The sequence below is a fragment of the Fusarium verticillioides genome, chromosome 4 (genome assembly GCF_000149555.1).
Source record: "Fusarium verticillioides 7600 chromosome 4, whole genome shotgun sequence".
Taxonomy (NCBI): domain Eukaryota; kingdom Fungi; phylum Ascomycota; class Sordariomycetes; order Hypocreales; family Nectriaceae; genus Fusarium; species Fusarium verticillioides.
In genome coordinates this window covers 2,161,197-2,175,891 of record NC_031678.1, presented here as the reverse complement: position 1 = coordinate 2,175,891, position 14,695 = coordinate 2,161,197, and the positions used below count along the sequence as shown (strand labels likewise).

At 49.0% G+C, this 14,695-nt stretch overlaps 3 protein-coding genes across 3 annotated transcripts; 1 reads left to right on the top strand and 2 right to left on the bottom strand.

The window, feature by feature from the left end:
• Nucleotides 1-474: 474 nt before the first annotated feature.
• Nucleotides 475-3,311, bottom strand: FVEG_05045 (hypothetical protein; the record flags this gene model as incomplete). The annotated part of the gene is made up of 4 exons (XM_018893056.1): nt 2,689-3,311; nt 799-2,521; nt 622-748; nt 475-571 (listed from the first exon to the last, which is right to left on the bottom strand). The coding sequence occupies exons 1-4, from the start codon at nt 3,076-3,078 to the stop codon at nt 475-477; spliced, it is 2,337 nt and encodes a 778-aa protein (XP_018749863.1). The 5' UTR covers nt 3,079-3,311.
• Nucleotides 3,312-7,041: 3,730 nt separating this feature from the next.
• Nucleotides 7,042-8,983, top strand: FVEG_05044 (hypothetical protein). Its single transcript, XM_018893055.1, has 2 exons — nt 7,042-7,389; nt 7,490-8,983. The coding sequence occupies exons 1-2, from the start codon at nt 7,318-7,320 to the stop codon at nt 8,465-8,467; spliced, it is 1,050 nt and encodes a 349-aa protein (XP_018749862.1). The 5' UTR covers nt 7,042-7,317; the 3' UTR covers nt 8,468-8,983.
• A 482-nt stretch (nt 8,984-9,465) lies between these two features.
• Nucleotides 9,466-12,480, bottom strand: FVEG_05043 (hypothetical protein). Its single transcript, XM_018893054.1, has one exon. The coding sequence runs from the start codon at nt 12,038-12,040 to the stop codon at nt 9,821-9,823; it is 2,220 nt and encodes a 739-aa protein (XP_018749861.1). The 5' UTR covers nt 12,041-12,480; the 3' UTR covers nt 9,466-9,820.
• Between the last annotated feature and the right edge of the window lie 2,215 nt (nt 12,481-14,695).

Below are 14,695 nucleotides of genomic sequence, written 5' to 3'. Positions count from 1 at the left end.
AACATTAAGCGAAGTTAGATGAAACCTATGAGAGTTAGTACACACACACAACTGTTCTAGACACACGCAGAGAACGGTCAAATTGAGCACAGAGCGATAAAGATTTCAAGACCAGGCATCCCCAGCGGTGTTTATTCAGGTCCCCGTCTGCTCATGGCATACTGTGTATGCGTTACCCCTTGACTCGATATGCAAGCGTGTATGTATGTATGTATGTAGAGTGTGCAGCCTCCTTTCAGAGGCGGTAAACAAAAGAAAACTACCCCAACGCCAGTATCAGATAAAAGTCCCAAACAATGCTTGCGGTATTTGTCTGGCCGCTGTAAGACAGGTAGGGTGTGTCAGGACACGCAACTATGTGTGCGTGTCTCCCATGCTTCATAATTAACAATTAATGTTTATCCATAGACGGCTGATTGTTATCCTGTAGAATGAGTGTGCAAAAGTCTGGACATTGTGTGGTTTTGCTCCTGCTCATCGTGTGATGAGAACCGAGAATCCATCTAACCATTGGCCACAGGAGCCAGAAACACCACAGATGATGTATCCTCGAGGAGGTATCAAAGTGTGCCTAGTGACTAGGGTCAGCTAAGTTCGTAGCGACACAAGAATAAAACTTACGCATCTCCTCCATGAGCATTTCCATAAACGGGTGACTTGCGACCCAAACTCGTCAGAATTTGTATACCATCGATCCAAAACCCAGATCGCACGGCAAAGCCACTGATGTATTCACCACGACGAACATCTACGTCTCCTGTTAGATTCTTGTAGGACCATCAATGAGTAAGAACTTACCAAACTCGAAGGTATCTCCTCCTTCTTTGCCGCCCTTCTTTCCAAACAACTGCCTGGAATCATCGTCATAAATGAATTCCATTCCGTCCACGGCCATGCCGTGGTAAATCACCACACGGGATAGAACTCGGTCCTGCTTGACAGCACTCGTAAAGATGGCTTCCGTAGGCTGGCTTCCATCCATCTTAGAGCTACCTAGCTTCTGGCTTCGGAATGCACCCTTCCCGTTCGGTAGCTTAATGAGAGATTCCTTGGAGGTAAATCTTTTGTAATCGTCAATATCAAGTGATCCTCCCCCGTAAGACTTGACTGATATTTTGAGAGATCCCTTTCTTTTCTTCTCAGGCAGTCTGCCTCGCAGCTCGCTCTCGCTGAGTGTGATTTGTCGGGAGGGCGTCCCTTGATCAGTGGGATACTCGATCCAAGCATGGCAGACATCGTCACCGTCTGCATAAATCTCAACAAAGAAAATTCCTGTGGCCGCCATAACAAGTACATTGCCATTTTCGACAGGGAAGGCTTGAACACTACCGTCGGGGCTCATCGGGGGATCGTTGGGAAGTCGGAAAGACGGGTGAGCTCGGAAACGCAAGCAGTCAAGGCGGTGCCATCCACATTCGTCGGCCTGGAGTGCAAGACCACCTTTGGATTTGGTCCTTGTACAATAGGCCTCTCGAGCTACGAATGTGCGGTTGAGTACCACGTAATCTCGCAGCATTATACCACTCTCCTGGTGGGGGCATCCGAATAGATGGCCCGTCTCATGCATATGAGCGCCAATACCGATATTGGCAGCCTCCCAAGAACTGCCCGCTTCGTTGCAGTCATTAGCCACGTGGTTTGTATCCGTCGGAGTACAGTCAGTGAAAGCAGGCACAACCTCTTCGAAAGTGGAAGGGTAACTGTGAAGGCAGTGAGATCCAAAAATGGCGAGCTGAAGATCACCATCCCCTCCTCCAAGAGCAGCATGGCCGGTCACGGTCTTTGCTGTCGTATCCCAATGAGAATCCAAGAGGAGACAAGACACGTATAGCTTTTGCCCTGGCAGCGGGTTGAAGTATTTCTGAACGGCCTCTGAAGCGATCCCGTACAAAGCGCCCTTATCGGTCGCCTTCTCATTTTGCTGAGCCTTGTTAAGATCTCGAATCTCAGCAAGGGTCTTGTCGGAGCGAATAATATGCACACGGGCTTCGGAGCGCATGGTGCCGTTCTCTTGGTCACGATAATTGGCCGAGCCTGTTGTCCATTCTTCATCAAAGCGGAAGGCCCGTCGGCCAAGCTTGTTCCGCCACATCTGTTCCGATGTGAAGGCCTGCCACAGGTACGCTGCCATTCTGAACTTCTTCACGGCCATTTCCAGGCCATTTCCTTCCTTTTCGGCTCGGGCGGGCGAGGCATCGAATGTTTCGGGGGAGTCCTTCGCAACGAGTATCGCTAGCTGCAAAGGTGGTGAATTGGTTACAGGCAGCATATGAACAGTAAGGTAGGAAGCATGGATTGGGTTGGAGCTGTTGCTGTTCGCAAGTTTCGGGCTTGAGAACTCGAAGCGCAATCTGTTAGGACCCGGTTGAAGGTACACCAGTGCTTTGAAATGCGAGTTGCAAACGGGCCAGCTGATCGCGGGGAAGTTGTCGTCGAGTCGGCAAACATTAAGGGTGCCATCGAGGGGTTTTTCGGCGGCATTTCCGATTGTGCCATAAACAAGAAGTACTTTTTGATAGACCTGGTGACGGTTAGCACAACACTTCAACTAGCTTCTTGAGCGAGTGATGTTTGTTGGAAGTCTTGGCATAGCTTCTGTACCCCTGACGATATGGCTTGCATTTGCATGCGCGCCACAAAGCCCACTGGCCAAAGAAAACAATTCAAAAGCAAAACACCAAGACATACCCATGCATTTTCGGTGATGTTGACCACTCTTGGGGCGTATGGTGACACTGGAAGGGTTTGTCTTCCATTGATAGAAGGCGCACCGAGACCCGACATCCCCGAAACACTGTTGCGGTTGGAGTTGGACGATAGCGGCGGTCGCGTGGGGACGTTGAGCTGGCTCTGGCTCTGGGACATTTGAGACTGTCTACGTTGGAGTTGTTGCTGATCTTTTACCTGCAGATGAAGTGCAGGATCTGACTGGTGATCAATCGAAGGCGGCGTTAAGGAGCCGCTTGAGGGCGATGTTGCTTGACTTGTAGCACCATCACTGGATGTGTCGGTTGATCGATTGGTACGGAAACTGGCCCTCGATCGGCGGCGCAGGTTGTTGAGGAAGGTCGGGGCCATTGTCGCCGGCGACTAGGACCTGCCTTTTCCAAAATGTATCCAGATAATAAGAGTCAAAGTTGTATGACAATTGCGTCGCGGGCAAGCGAGAGACGGATCAAGAAACCAAGGCAAAATCGACAGAAAAGTGACCGAGGGAGAGACCGAGATTCAAGTACCCAAGAAAGCCGTGGTCGACAGAGTAAGAGAGGAGAGCGCTCGTATTGCAAGTCTGGAGGAACGAATGGGGTGGTAGTTTAGATGAATGAGGTGGAGTGAGATCCCGATGGGGGGTGTAACAAGAATAGAACCAGTGGAAGCTGTCAGTTGTCGACAGTTCCAGGTTGACTTGACGATCGAAGGAAAAGGAAGGAGGAAGGAAAGGCGCAAAATTTTAGAGATGAGAACCTAAGGTAAGGTACCTAGGTAGGTAGGTAGGTAATGAGAGGGAGATGGTCTCTAGAAGGACCAACAGAGAAAGTAACATGGAAATGAATTGAATGGAAATCCACTGTTTCGTTTCCCAGGATCTTCTTCACTGCCTTGGAAAAGATAACCCTCACTCAAATATCCCCTTCCACCCCTGTTCAACGGACAACGGAGCAGGATGGATATCTTTATTAGGATCCTAGACACTCAACGAGTGATGACAGATGACGGAAGATTGTTCTGTATGGCCGGACTGGACGAAAAGACGGTCACAACCGATCCAAAGACGTGCACAAAGTGGCTGGTGTCGCTAATGCACTCGCCGAGAACGAGGATGTGATCAAGCTTGGAGCCGGGGGATCCGCTGGAATTGGTGGGTTGCAACGATTCGATTTATTATTGCGGCCGTTGCAAGCGTGCTCAACCAGATGGTGGCTTGCAGTGAACGAGAGAGAGAGAGAGAGAGGTTGTATCACTCTGAGGGATGGAAGCCGGAAGACGGAAGACGGCAGTAATGGAATGAATGATATGGTTACCCATCGGAAACATTGAGACATTATACTCCTCCAACCGTGTCTGTCTATCTCTGTTGATCAATTCAGGTCGATCCAATATCAAAATGTCCCAGACTCATCCTTGTAAGCTTATGGGCAGGCCACAGAAGGGCCAAGACTCACGACGTGCCGAGTTGAAAGCGATCGTGATCTGGGTGGGCTTGAGCGAGGCCCAAGTTGCATACAACCACAAGTTCAGTGGAGCTTGATATTGAATTCAACCAGCCGCATACAGCGGGAACTCAGTCTTTGAGATGATCCCAGGAGCTAGGGCAGCTAATAGTAGCTCTTGGCCAGCATCTAATCCAATGTCTTCGCTTAGGCACTGGTGTTCATCAACTTTACAAGCAATCGTGGCACTCGGCTAATATTCACCACGCAATCGTTTTGATAATACTATAATATATCAGAAGTCGCTGCTATTTTGAAACCATCAATCCTCGACTTCGATGACGTCGGGATACATAATAGTACAGCCCCTGGCCTTGTCTAAGGTACCTAGGCGGGACCATCCCGTGCCGCCGCTGATAGTAGACCATCCAACGAAATTGCGTTTCCATTCAAGATCTCACGTTAATAAACATACTTGGTCAAGACTGTTGTTGGTAAGTGTTTCCAGGGGATGAGCCAGTTGATTGATGGTGTCATCCATGATTGCGAGGCCATGCAGAAGTTCTTTTTAGCGCCTGCAACTAGACTAGCCAACGCATTATTACACAGAATACTCTATCTCAGAAGTGATTGAATCAATGGGATTCATGGTTTCTCCCCATTCTCGAGGTGGTTGTACCGACCTTGGCCATCTCGTTTCAGATTCGAGGTTAATTCAAGGCCAACCACCATGTCCCCTTCCACTGCAACACCAATTGAATAATGTCGGTGATACTTTATCTCCTCACTCGAAACTATCCTGTTTCGAGACCGTAAGCCGATAGATCCCACATCATGGTAAACAGGGAAGTAAATTCTGATCAAGGGAGAGCAACTCTGCAGAAATGCCCTGCATCCTGACTTTTCAATCATATGCTGATAATGGCGGGCGGCTATCAACCGAAAGCAAAAAAAAAGTCCACGTATGCGAAATGCAGCTTATATGAGGGGAACATTGATCAACATCCATCTTAGGAGGGTGAGCTGATGAATACGATGATGACCAACTGACGACAACGCCTCGTGTTGTGGGGATAACGTGGGTGAACTGGCTAGGTCTCAAAGCAAATGCTGTCTGGATACTGACTTGTGAATTCGTCATTCCAGATTGACAGAAAAATCACTTGAGACTTGACGGCAACCAAACTTGGTTGGGGAGCACGACGCCGACTCCGACTCCCATGCAAGCCGAATAAATTGTGCTGTCGGCATTTTCACATTCTCTTTTGACGCTGTTGGGAATCAGAGTTCGGATCCCCCGCTTTCGAATTGCGTAACGATGTGTCTCTTGTAAACTCAGCTCTCATTGATATTGATCAGTCGACTTACACATCGTTTCCTTTGATGGACTTGGTGGATATTTACGGAATTTAATTGGTGTTGTCGTATTGGCTGGCTGAAGCATCAACGAACGTGAGTTGTGGAGCTATCCCATAGACGAAATTTACTGTTAAGGAGAGCATGTATGGATCAGCATAGCGAGACTTATCCCTTTAACAGAGCTTTGATAACCTGGTCAATGCATTCAAATAAAAGTAAACAAAAATGCAAGCCCTTATCCCTATTCATCGCCATAACCCATCTCATCAGTCATCATGAGTGAGAAGAGATAAGAGACAACTCGCTGTTGAAGCTCCTCATATCCACTTACCAGAGGTTCGAGCAAATCGTTGCTGAATACAATGGCCAAGCACGTAGTTCATTTAAAACCGAAAACAGGGAAGAATCTACAATCAAGCAACTCCTTTCAAACAGGTGGAGGAAACAATATATAGGGCCAAGCTTATACTCCGTCAGCCGGTCCCTTACATACATGCAGTTATTGACCAAGTTTAGTCAGGCCTCGGAAAATCTGCAGCCAATCAAACCGAGCAATGGACTACAGAACAAACGAGTTTGTTCAGCCTGGACAGAGGCTGCCGCCAGTATACTAAGTAAACTGGCATTGTATATCCGTACACTTGACAGATGTAGAGAGACCATAGCTTGTGTGGGCCTGATCTGTTTGAGGGGTTTGCATTTCGCTTGTCGTGAAAAGCCTATCAAATGGCATTGCCGAGTTTATACTCCATAGCCTTTCTCTCATCCCATGAACTACTCAAACCTGGCTGGCTGAAGCCTCTGACAGTGAGAGCTGGGAAACGCCAGATGGGTCCATTTGCTGGCCCGGCAGCGTCAGATCGAGTGCGAAGGGGTCAATTTGAAGCATCTGATTGGCTGAGATCCGTGTGCAAAGTGCATGCATAAATACTTTTTTCCAAAGTACCAAAGTACCGGGTACAAGTCTAATTAAAACTTCCAGGGCAGATCGAGTCTAGCGAGCAAACTCGGGTTTCGTTTCCAGAGGAATGTGACCAAATTTACTTGGTGACCCCAGCGACCGGCGACTGAAAAGAGTTCCTTGACGTCTTGGATCTCATGTTAATTGATCACGATAGTGCAAGTTGGCAGTCTCTCTTTTTTAGTCATTGGCAGGTGAGTATCAAGCGCAGATACAAATTTAAAGAAAAAGAGCCATCATTGTATTACCACCATACCTTAGCCCAACAAAGATAGCTCCAAGACCTCGAGTCTGTGGACGAAGAAGCCAAACTTAGTACCCAGGTTCCCTAAAGTTTCCAGCTCAATTCAGCTTCTCCTGTCCTGTAAGTCGTTACCCGGCCGTACCTAGTGGCACGAGCCCCTCACAGGACATGTCCGCTTATAGGTACCAATTGAAGGACAAAGTACCCAGTACCTAATGACGGGCAACTGCAGTGTTAGTGCGTGCCACTAAGACCAGGTTAGCAGTGGAGGCTCCAGCTCATAAGGTACAGTACTCAACTGTAGTTAACGGTCCCTCGAGATTGCGTTTGCTTGCTCTGTTCTCTCCAACTTAACTTTGGATTCTTCATTCACGCACCCAAGCCACTTCAACCACCACCACCACTCACCACAATCCACTCCTTGACCATTACGACTCGATTTCTTGCCATTCGACACACAAACCTTTACCAAAGATCAACCAATATTGTTTTTTCCCTCTTTACACAACACATCGATCGATTCGACTTTTTAATCCAACTTTCACGGCGGTTGCCCCTAGCAGCAGAGCAGAGTAGAGCACAAGTGCGAGTGTTGGAGCGTCATGTCTTCGCCGTGGAAGAAACAGCCAGAAGATGTCGTCGACAGTGTACTCAGGCGTGCAGAAGTGAGCAAAGTGAGTAACTTGATCCATTGACTTTTTACTGGCAAAAATTCAATCTGTTCTTTTTAACTCCTGATGAAGCAAGCATTGACTGACATTTCCACTCTTTAAGATTGCACGACGTTTGCAAAACCGCCTCGCCCTCGCCAAATTCAAAACGAAGCATGGCTGGGAAGACCTCACACTCGACTCCATCGAGCCGAAAATCGAAGAGGAGATGCGACGAAAACGCTTGACCGAACCTACAGATGTCCTCTCCGACTCATCATCAAGCGCATCCGATCTCCCATATCCGTCCCGAGCCCTCATGAGCTCTCCCCTCAAAGCGCCCCTGTTCTCCGATGCGGTAGGCTCTAGCAACGGCAGCACGGGACACCGCAAGCGCACATACCTCGCCTCCTTTCACGATGTATCATCGAGCCCTAGCAAACGATTCCGACTTTCCCCTACGGCACACAAGTCCTTTGGCAGTAATGGTGTATGGAAGAACTCGCATCAACTAACACGATCTTCCCCCCTCAAGCCCAGGCGGCAACAACACTTTACTACCTCGGGCGGACCCGATGTCTCCTTTTTCCAGCAGCGTCTGATGAGTCGTGAGCTGACATCACCCAATTTTGCTGCACCTTCCGATGACGATGACGATCTTTTGCCCATCCACTCATTCAACCATACCAACATCCGCTCGTCTCCTCCACGCACACCACCTATGCGTACCAGGTCTGTTAGCAAGCGGAACAAGGGCGAGAACGGTGCAGGGACCAATGGCAAAACTGGTGAGGAGGGAGCAGATTTACTTCTCTACCTCGCTGCTTCGCCATCACCAGCTGTCAGAACTTCAACTCGAACACGAATGGAGCCCCCATCAACCCCTCCCCAGAAGAACAAGCAGATGGATCTACCGTCTTCAATGATGATGACGCCTGGTGGGGGTAACCTCTTCCCAACCACCCCCAGCCAAGCTTTCGACTTTGCCGAATTTGTCAACATCACACCCAGCCCAGCACAAAAGCCCTTCAAGACACCAATCTCAATCACGGCAACTAGGACACCTGTGAGCGGTACTCAAAGGCGGCTCACGTTCGACTGAGCGTCTGAATGAAGGGTTGGGAAACGGTGTGATTATGATCCGAGTTCTTTGTGGACATGATACCATGACAGCACTTGTGTGACACTCACGCATGTACTCTTTTTTTTTTTTTTTTTTTTCCATCATTTGCAATTGGCCTCGAATATCCGTGGCGTACAGTAGCACCACTGTACATGTCTGGGTTTCCCATTATTTGCGACGGCGTTATAGAATAAACGGCAATGGCATGAAAGAAGGTCTTTCAAGGGAGGTTATTGAAAACCACGTCTTGTACCAAGCGAGACCAGGAGGACTGTTTTTATTATCCAGCGGCTGAAATCTTTTATCTTGTCTGAGGTCAAGAATTGTTAAAACAGATTACATTATGGGCCGGTTCAGGAGAATAGGGGGCACTGCCTGGATGGATTGATGGAACGGCTTATGGACAATGTGACTATCATCTTATTTTACTACTAGTACCTACCTACTTAACTATTTCGAGTTCAAAATTCACATTATTAGCGAGTCGTTCTTGAGAAGGTTGATTGATCACACGACTGCAAATGCCTGCACGTGGAACGAAAACGAGTGAGGAGAAAATCCTTCTCCTCCGCGCAAGGGTAGGTCGTCGCATAAAAAACCCGTGTCCAAGCGCGCGTGCGACGGGCAATTTACGCGCGAAAGAGCTGGCGCGTAGCTACGTCGTGTCTGTTTCGCGCCTCCAAAACCCCCATTTTTGACCATCTAGAGCCAATCACTAGACGAAATGCCACAAGTCTAAGTTTTGAGTCTGATGTCATGAACTCCCGAGGGATGGGAAAAGCGTGTTATTTGGTTGGATGGACTGCATCATGTGGATTGAAGAGGGGGGTTCGACAGTACTTTCGAGACATGTACTCGATCAGAGAGGCTCGATATTGGCTGCCAAAACCTGCCAGAAGTGGAAGCACCACGTATTTGATGCATTACTACTCCGTAACACAGTTTAACACTACACTACGCCGATATCCTAACCATACAATGCCAAAGAGTGCCTGCACAATCACGCGCATAGTCACAGTGATACGAACAGCACATTGTATTAATAGTGGTATAAAACTAAAGTCTCGGCGGAGCATAGCAAGCTTTTCTGATTCTGACTCTAGCGACACCTCACGCAGTGTGCGTTCTTCTAAAGCAAAAGAAGGAGAAAAGCCTAGTTCTGTGGTATCATAAGCATAAACGCTGACATCAAACATCAACACCATCTATCCATCTTCTGTTTTAAACTCCCTCTCAAGTCTTACAGCGAGCCAATGAGTATCCCAGGCGAACCACTATGTTGGTCCTCCGTCGAGAGGAACGAAGTGAATTCCGTGTCCCTGCTATGAGGGTTCACATCGCCTGGCCGGTTTGCCGTCTCAGGATATGGCCGTCGCTCTCACTTCGGGAGTGTCGAGGTGAAGGGGGAAAGTCAGATCCATCATATCGGCCATAGATACTGGGTACACGTGGTTGAGGAGGCACAGGAGGCCACTCGCTAACGTCGCTCACTCCACTGGTATATCGTGAAGTGTAACTCTCAGCCCGAGAGTGCCTGACGGTCTGGCGGTTTGTGCTATAGAAGGAGCTGGCGGCAGTATAGCGTGGCATATTTTGAATGTGTCCCATGCTAGACATGTGTCGGCCATCGAGCTCCAAGTCGAAGGGGTTTGAGTGAACGTTGCCGCGCCAAACTTCCTGTGGCCTTAGCCTCACACCGTCACCCGTCGATTGAGGTGTAAGGTTCCGCGACATAGTCGGGCCTTGCCTCTGATCGACTGGCTCTCTATAGGCCATCGGTGGCGGTTGCATGGGGTCGGGAGACAAGCTGGAACTCTCGTCGGCAAACGGGTTATCCAAAGAATGAGGCCGAGCAGAGGCAAGTGGGGGTGGCACAAGAGAACCGTGAGGCAAGACGCTACCGCGACCATATGAGTCCCCATGAGACGCTGCAGAAATGTTGTTGGCATCAGAGAAAGGGTTGGGGCTAGGAGTCCGTCTTCCATCATGACCATCGTCAGGCACTGGGGGGGCTGCTGCCAGATCCACGACGCTTGATTCTTCAATAAGTCGTGACCACCATCCCTGTTGTTGCCCAGGAGCTGCACTCCCTCGGCTAGGGGCGCGGTTTGTAGACGCGCTGTGGCTTTCGGCGCCGAACTGAGAGTTTCCTCGGCTCATGTCGACGTGCGAAGAGCTCATGGACTGTCGGAATCGTTGACCAATCTTCTTGGCATTGGCGCTCATCGCGGCAGCAACCTTGACAGAGCGAGGCGTTGGGCCGAGCGAATTATTGTCGATTTCGTACTTCTCCTTACCAGATCCGCTTTGAGGAAAATCGAGCGGGGTGAGAAGAGTGCTCCTTCGACGCTGCTGTCTCCGTCTCCTGATGAGCCAAAAGATGGCGAGTGCCAGGAAGGACAATCCCACGATGGAACCGACAATACTGCCTACAACGACCGGAGTTGGGCCTGCATTGTCAGGGTCCTTTTTGACAGTTGAATCGGGACTTTCGGTCTTCGAGGCATGGTCGCTTCCAGCAGTAGCATCGAGGCCAATGGTCGTAAGGCCTCCGTCGGCTAGAGTTGCTGTACTAAGTGCTGGCGCAGCCCCGTCAGCGCTCGTCTCACCGTCATCGAAAACGAAACTATCAGATGCTTCAGTAGTCTCAGTAGCGGAGGAAGCAGCTCTGGTCCCAGATCGGGTTTGGAGGGTCGTTGACCGAGATGGGGGACCAGTGAAGGTGAAGGATGCAGTATCAAAAAGGAGGACCTCCGAAGTAGACGTCGAAGACGAGGACAAGGACGATGATGATGAAGACTTAGTTTCGATTATGAGTCGAGCATTTTCTGGAGTATCCTTAGGCGCCTGAACAGGAGTCGTTACAGGGTCTGGTCCGTCGATTAATCGGGCATCCTGTGGTGTCTCCTGAGATGACGGCGGGGTCGTTGTCTGGACGGGTGTTGTTGCCGCATCCGGTCCGTCTGTCAATCGAGCATCTTCTGGTGTCCCCTTGGGTAGCTCTTCAGTGGTTGGCTGAACAGGTGTCGTTACCGGTTCAGGGCCATTAACCACTGGAGGTTCTTGGGGTGTTTCCTGTGGGGGTGGTTGAGAAGTTGGCTGAGCAATCGGCTCGATGGGGACTGTCGTCGTCTCGTTCACATTTGCGTCACTGGTTTCAGGCGCTGCCTCTCCTCCAGCTGCAGGTACAGTCGTTGAAACGGGCTCGACCTCTTGCGTTGTAGGTACAATCAATGATGCAAACACTGGGGTATCTGCAGCAGGATCCGCTGCAGGAACAGATGTCAGGTCTGCAGCAGGCACAGTTGAAGCCGGCAGCAATTCAACGCTGTCGGTGTTCTCTGTAGCGTTGACTGGGACATGGTATGTAACCACGATGGTGGTAGGCTCGGGGATGACCACATAACGAGACTCCATCTTCGTCTGAGTGATCACCACTAATGCTCGTTCTTCGAGCGAGTGTGTATGGTTGGTATCGATTTCTCGTGGTATGCCGGCATACTGTCTTCCGAATAAAAAGTTGAACAAAGCTCGTGTTCGGAGGGCTAACATCCTCGACCAGAAGCGTTCGCGATGCCAGTGGCTGTTAGTGAGAGCTGGAGTTGGAGCCTGGCCCAACCGTGAACAGAGGCAAAAAGTCTGATAAATGAGGAAAAGCTTAACATAGGGCCCGTGGCCATCTACTTTCTGACAATATGCATGTAGATGGATGATCCAGTCACCTTGCCAATGTAATGAAGGTAAGAGAATGTAGATATCACGGCCAACTACCGTGATGGGAAACGAGAATGAGTGAATAATGGTACGACAATAGAATGTAGAGGGCGCAAAACAAGGAAAGACACCAAGAGAAACAGAAACAGAGAAGGAAAGGAAGACAAGACAGAAAGTGTGAGAGAGAATGAAACGACAATATGATTGCCCCGAGTGGGAGGGTGGTCAACCTAACATCGAGATACCGAGCCGACCTACCATGAACTAACTCCCTTTACCCTTTACTAGCGTTTTAGCTGTTTCCAGAAACTACAACTGACATTATACATCAGTTTAAGCGGACCACGGTAGACATGGGTTCGTCGTAGCTAGGAGCAATACCCTGTCCTGCGACAGATCTGAAGCACGACAGCCTCCCCACGCTGTCTGAGCTTCACTACCTACCTACCTGACTAGCCAGGCCCTACCGCCCTAGCCAGTCCAGTCTAGTATCCGAGGAGCAAATAAAAGATCCGATGGGAGCAACATAAACAAGGTTGATATTCCAGACTTCTGGGACGCCTTGGCTCTCTTGGCTTGCGTGGACTTGTGTGATGTTTGCATTTGCGTTTGTCACGATGTTCCAGGCGGGTGTTTCCCCGTCGGCATGACATCCAAAGCTCCAAATAGAGTGGAAGTTGGTCGGAATAATTAGAAGGATGTCACCCACATGCGGCATCATTCCGTTTGTTTTTTTTTTTTTGCTTCTTTTGGTTCCTGTTTCTTGGTCACTTTGACGCCGTAATTAAAAAACGGTCTCGGCAACGTGGGCATAGTGCGCGCATAATACAGAATGTTGTTGATGGAAAAAGAAGTCCCGAAGCGGATTTAGGTGAGTGAGCCTCAGCAAGGAGATGAATTTCAGGTGGGGATTGATCCAGATTCCAGCCCCGAGTTTGGCCTGGGCCTGTTCAATCATCTTGGCAGGAGTAGTGCCTAAGGTAGGTACCTACCTATGTAAGTAAAAGTTGGGTTATTCTGGTTAGCGCCCGAGCGCTACTAATACCTGTACCTGACCACCTGAGACACCTGAACATCCACCACCATTCTCCCTGGCCCTGCCCGTTGTGGCCCTTCCCGCCAGCAAACGCGCCGAGCCCGGTACATCGCACCTAAAGTTAGCCAAAGGCCCCGCTGCCAGAACGTGGAAGACAAGGCATGGCAAAATATCCCACGAAACAAAGCTCACTCTAGAACAAAATGAGGGACTGGACAGACCCGACTGCAAATTTCATCCTCCTGAGGATTGTTTGGCTAGCAGCTAATCAATGAACGTGCATACTGTAGTACCTGCATATCGTACCTGAAAGGTGTCTCCTTCGGGATGACACCGGCATTAGTTCCAAAGTAATATCAGACGGCATATTTATCACCACCGCTACCACACACAAACAGTCTCTCAACACCATCACACGCAGGAAACCAAACAAATCAGCCCAGGGACTCAGCATTAGGAAGCACGACAGGGTTGAATCGCCAGATAGATTAGGCTGGTAAGCAGAAAACAGCTGGTTTAATCCTTCTTCATGCACTATCAATCCTATCTCTTAAGGACCCTAAATGCTTGTAGGTCTTCCAATATCCTTGCTTGGATCAGTTCATCCGCTCAGGCATCCCTTGCCTTACCGCTCTATACCCATGTTCCGGGTCACGACCGCCCACATCCCTGATTTCCTTCGCCTCGAGCCTGACTCGGACTGTCACCGTTTCTCGTACTCAAACTCTATCTGTGCCTCTGTTAGCGACGCCTTTCGATTACCGAAATAGAACATCTGTCCGTAATGTCGAATTCCGCTGAGTCACCAGCATAGGACGGATTAAAGTTGATGGCGTGCGAAGACGCTAAAGCTTTTGATACCGTAACCTTAAACATGGAGATCATCCTTCATTCCAGGGATGATCTTGAGAAATAAATTGAGCTTTACCAGTCTATTGGGAGTCTACCAGGTTGCCGGGTAAGTTGTTGAGACGAATGGGACTATAACGAGACTTTCGGTATGAACACATCCTGAAGAGGTCTATCAAACTCCTTTATGCTTCCTTTATGAGACTAGACGATGATTTAAGGACGTTATGAAACACCAGGTTTGAGTTTATTTAGACTTAGCTGATTGAACCTACTTTTAAACAATATATAGGGAAAGCTTTATGTGATCCTTCAGAGCGAGAACATTATCCCATTGTATGAAAATTTGGAAGACTAACTTCTTGACTTGTTTTCATCGTTAAACATGGATGCATAACCTGAGGATATCACAACTCTGGTTTATAAGTTCCCAAAGTAGTATATAGAATCCTTTCTTGACTCTGTTATTGGAGCTGCTCTTTTCAGACTCAGCTTTGAGATGAATATCGAGTGTGTTGAATTAGTCAACTCAGTGAATCATACATCGTGGTCCAGGGTATGTTAGCACATGAAGGGTTCATCATTCTAAGTTTTTTTGAGACGAACGT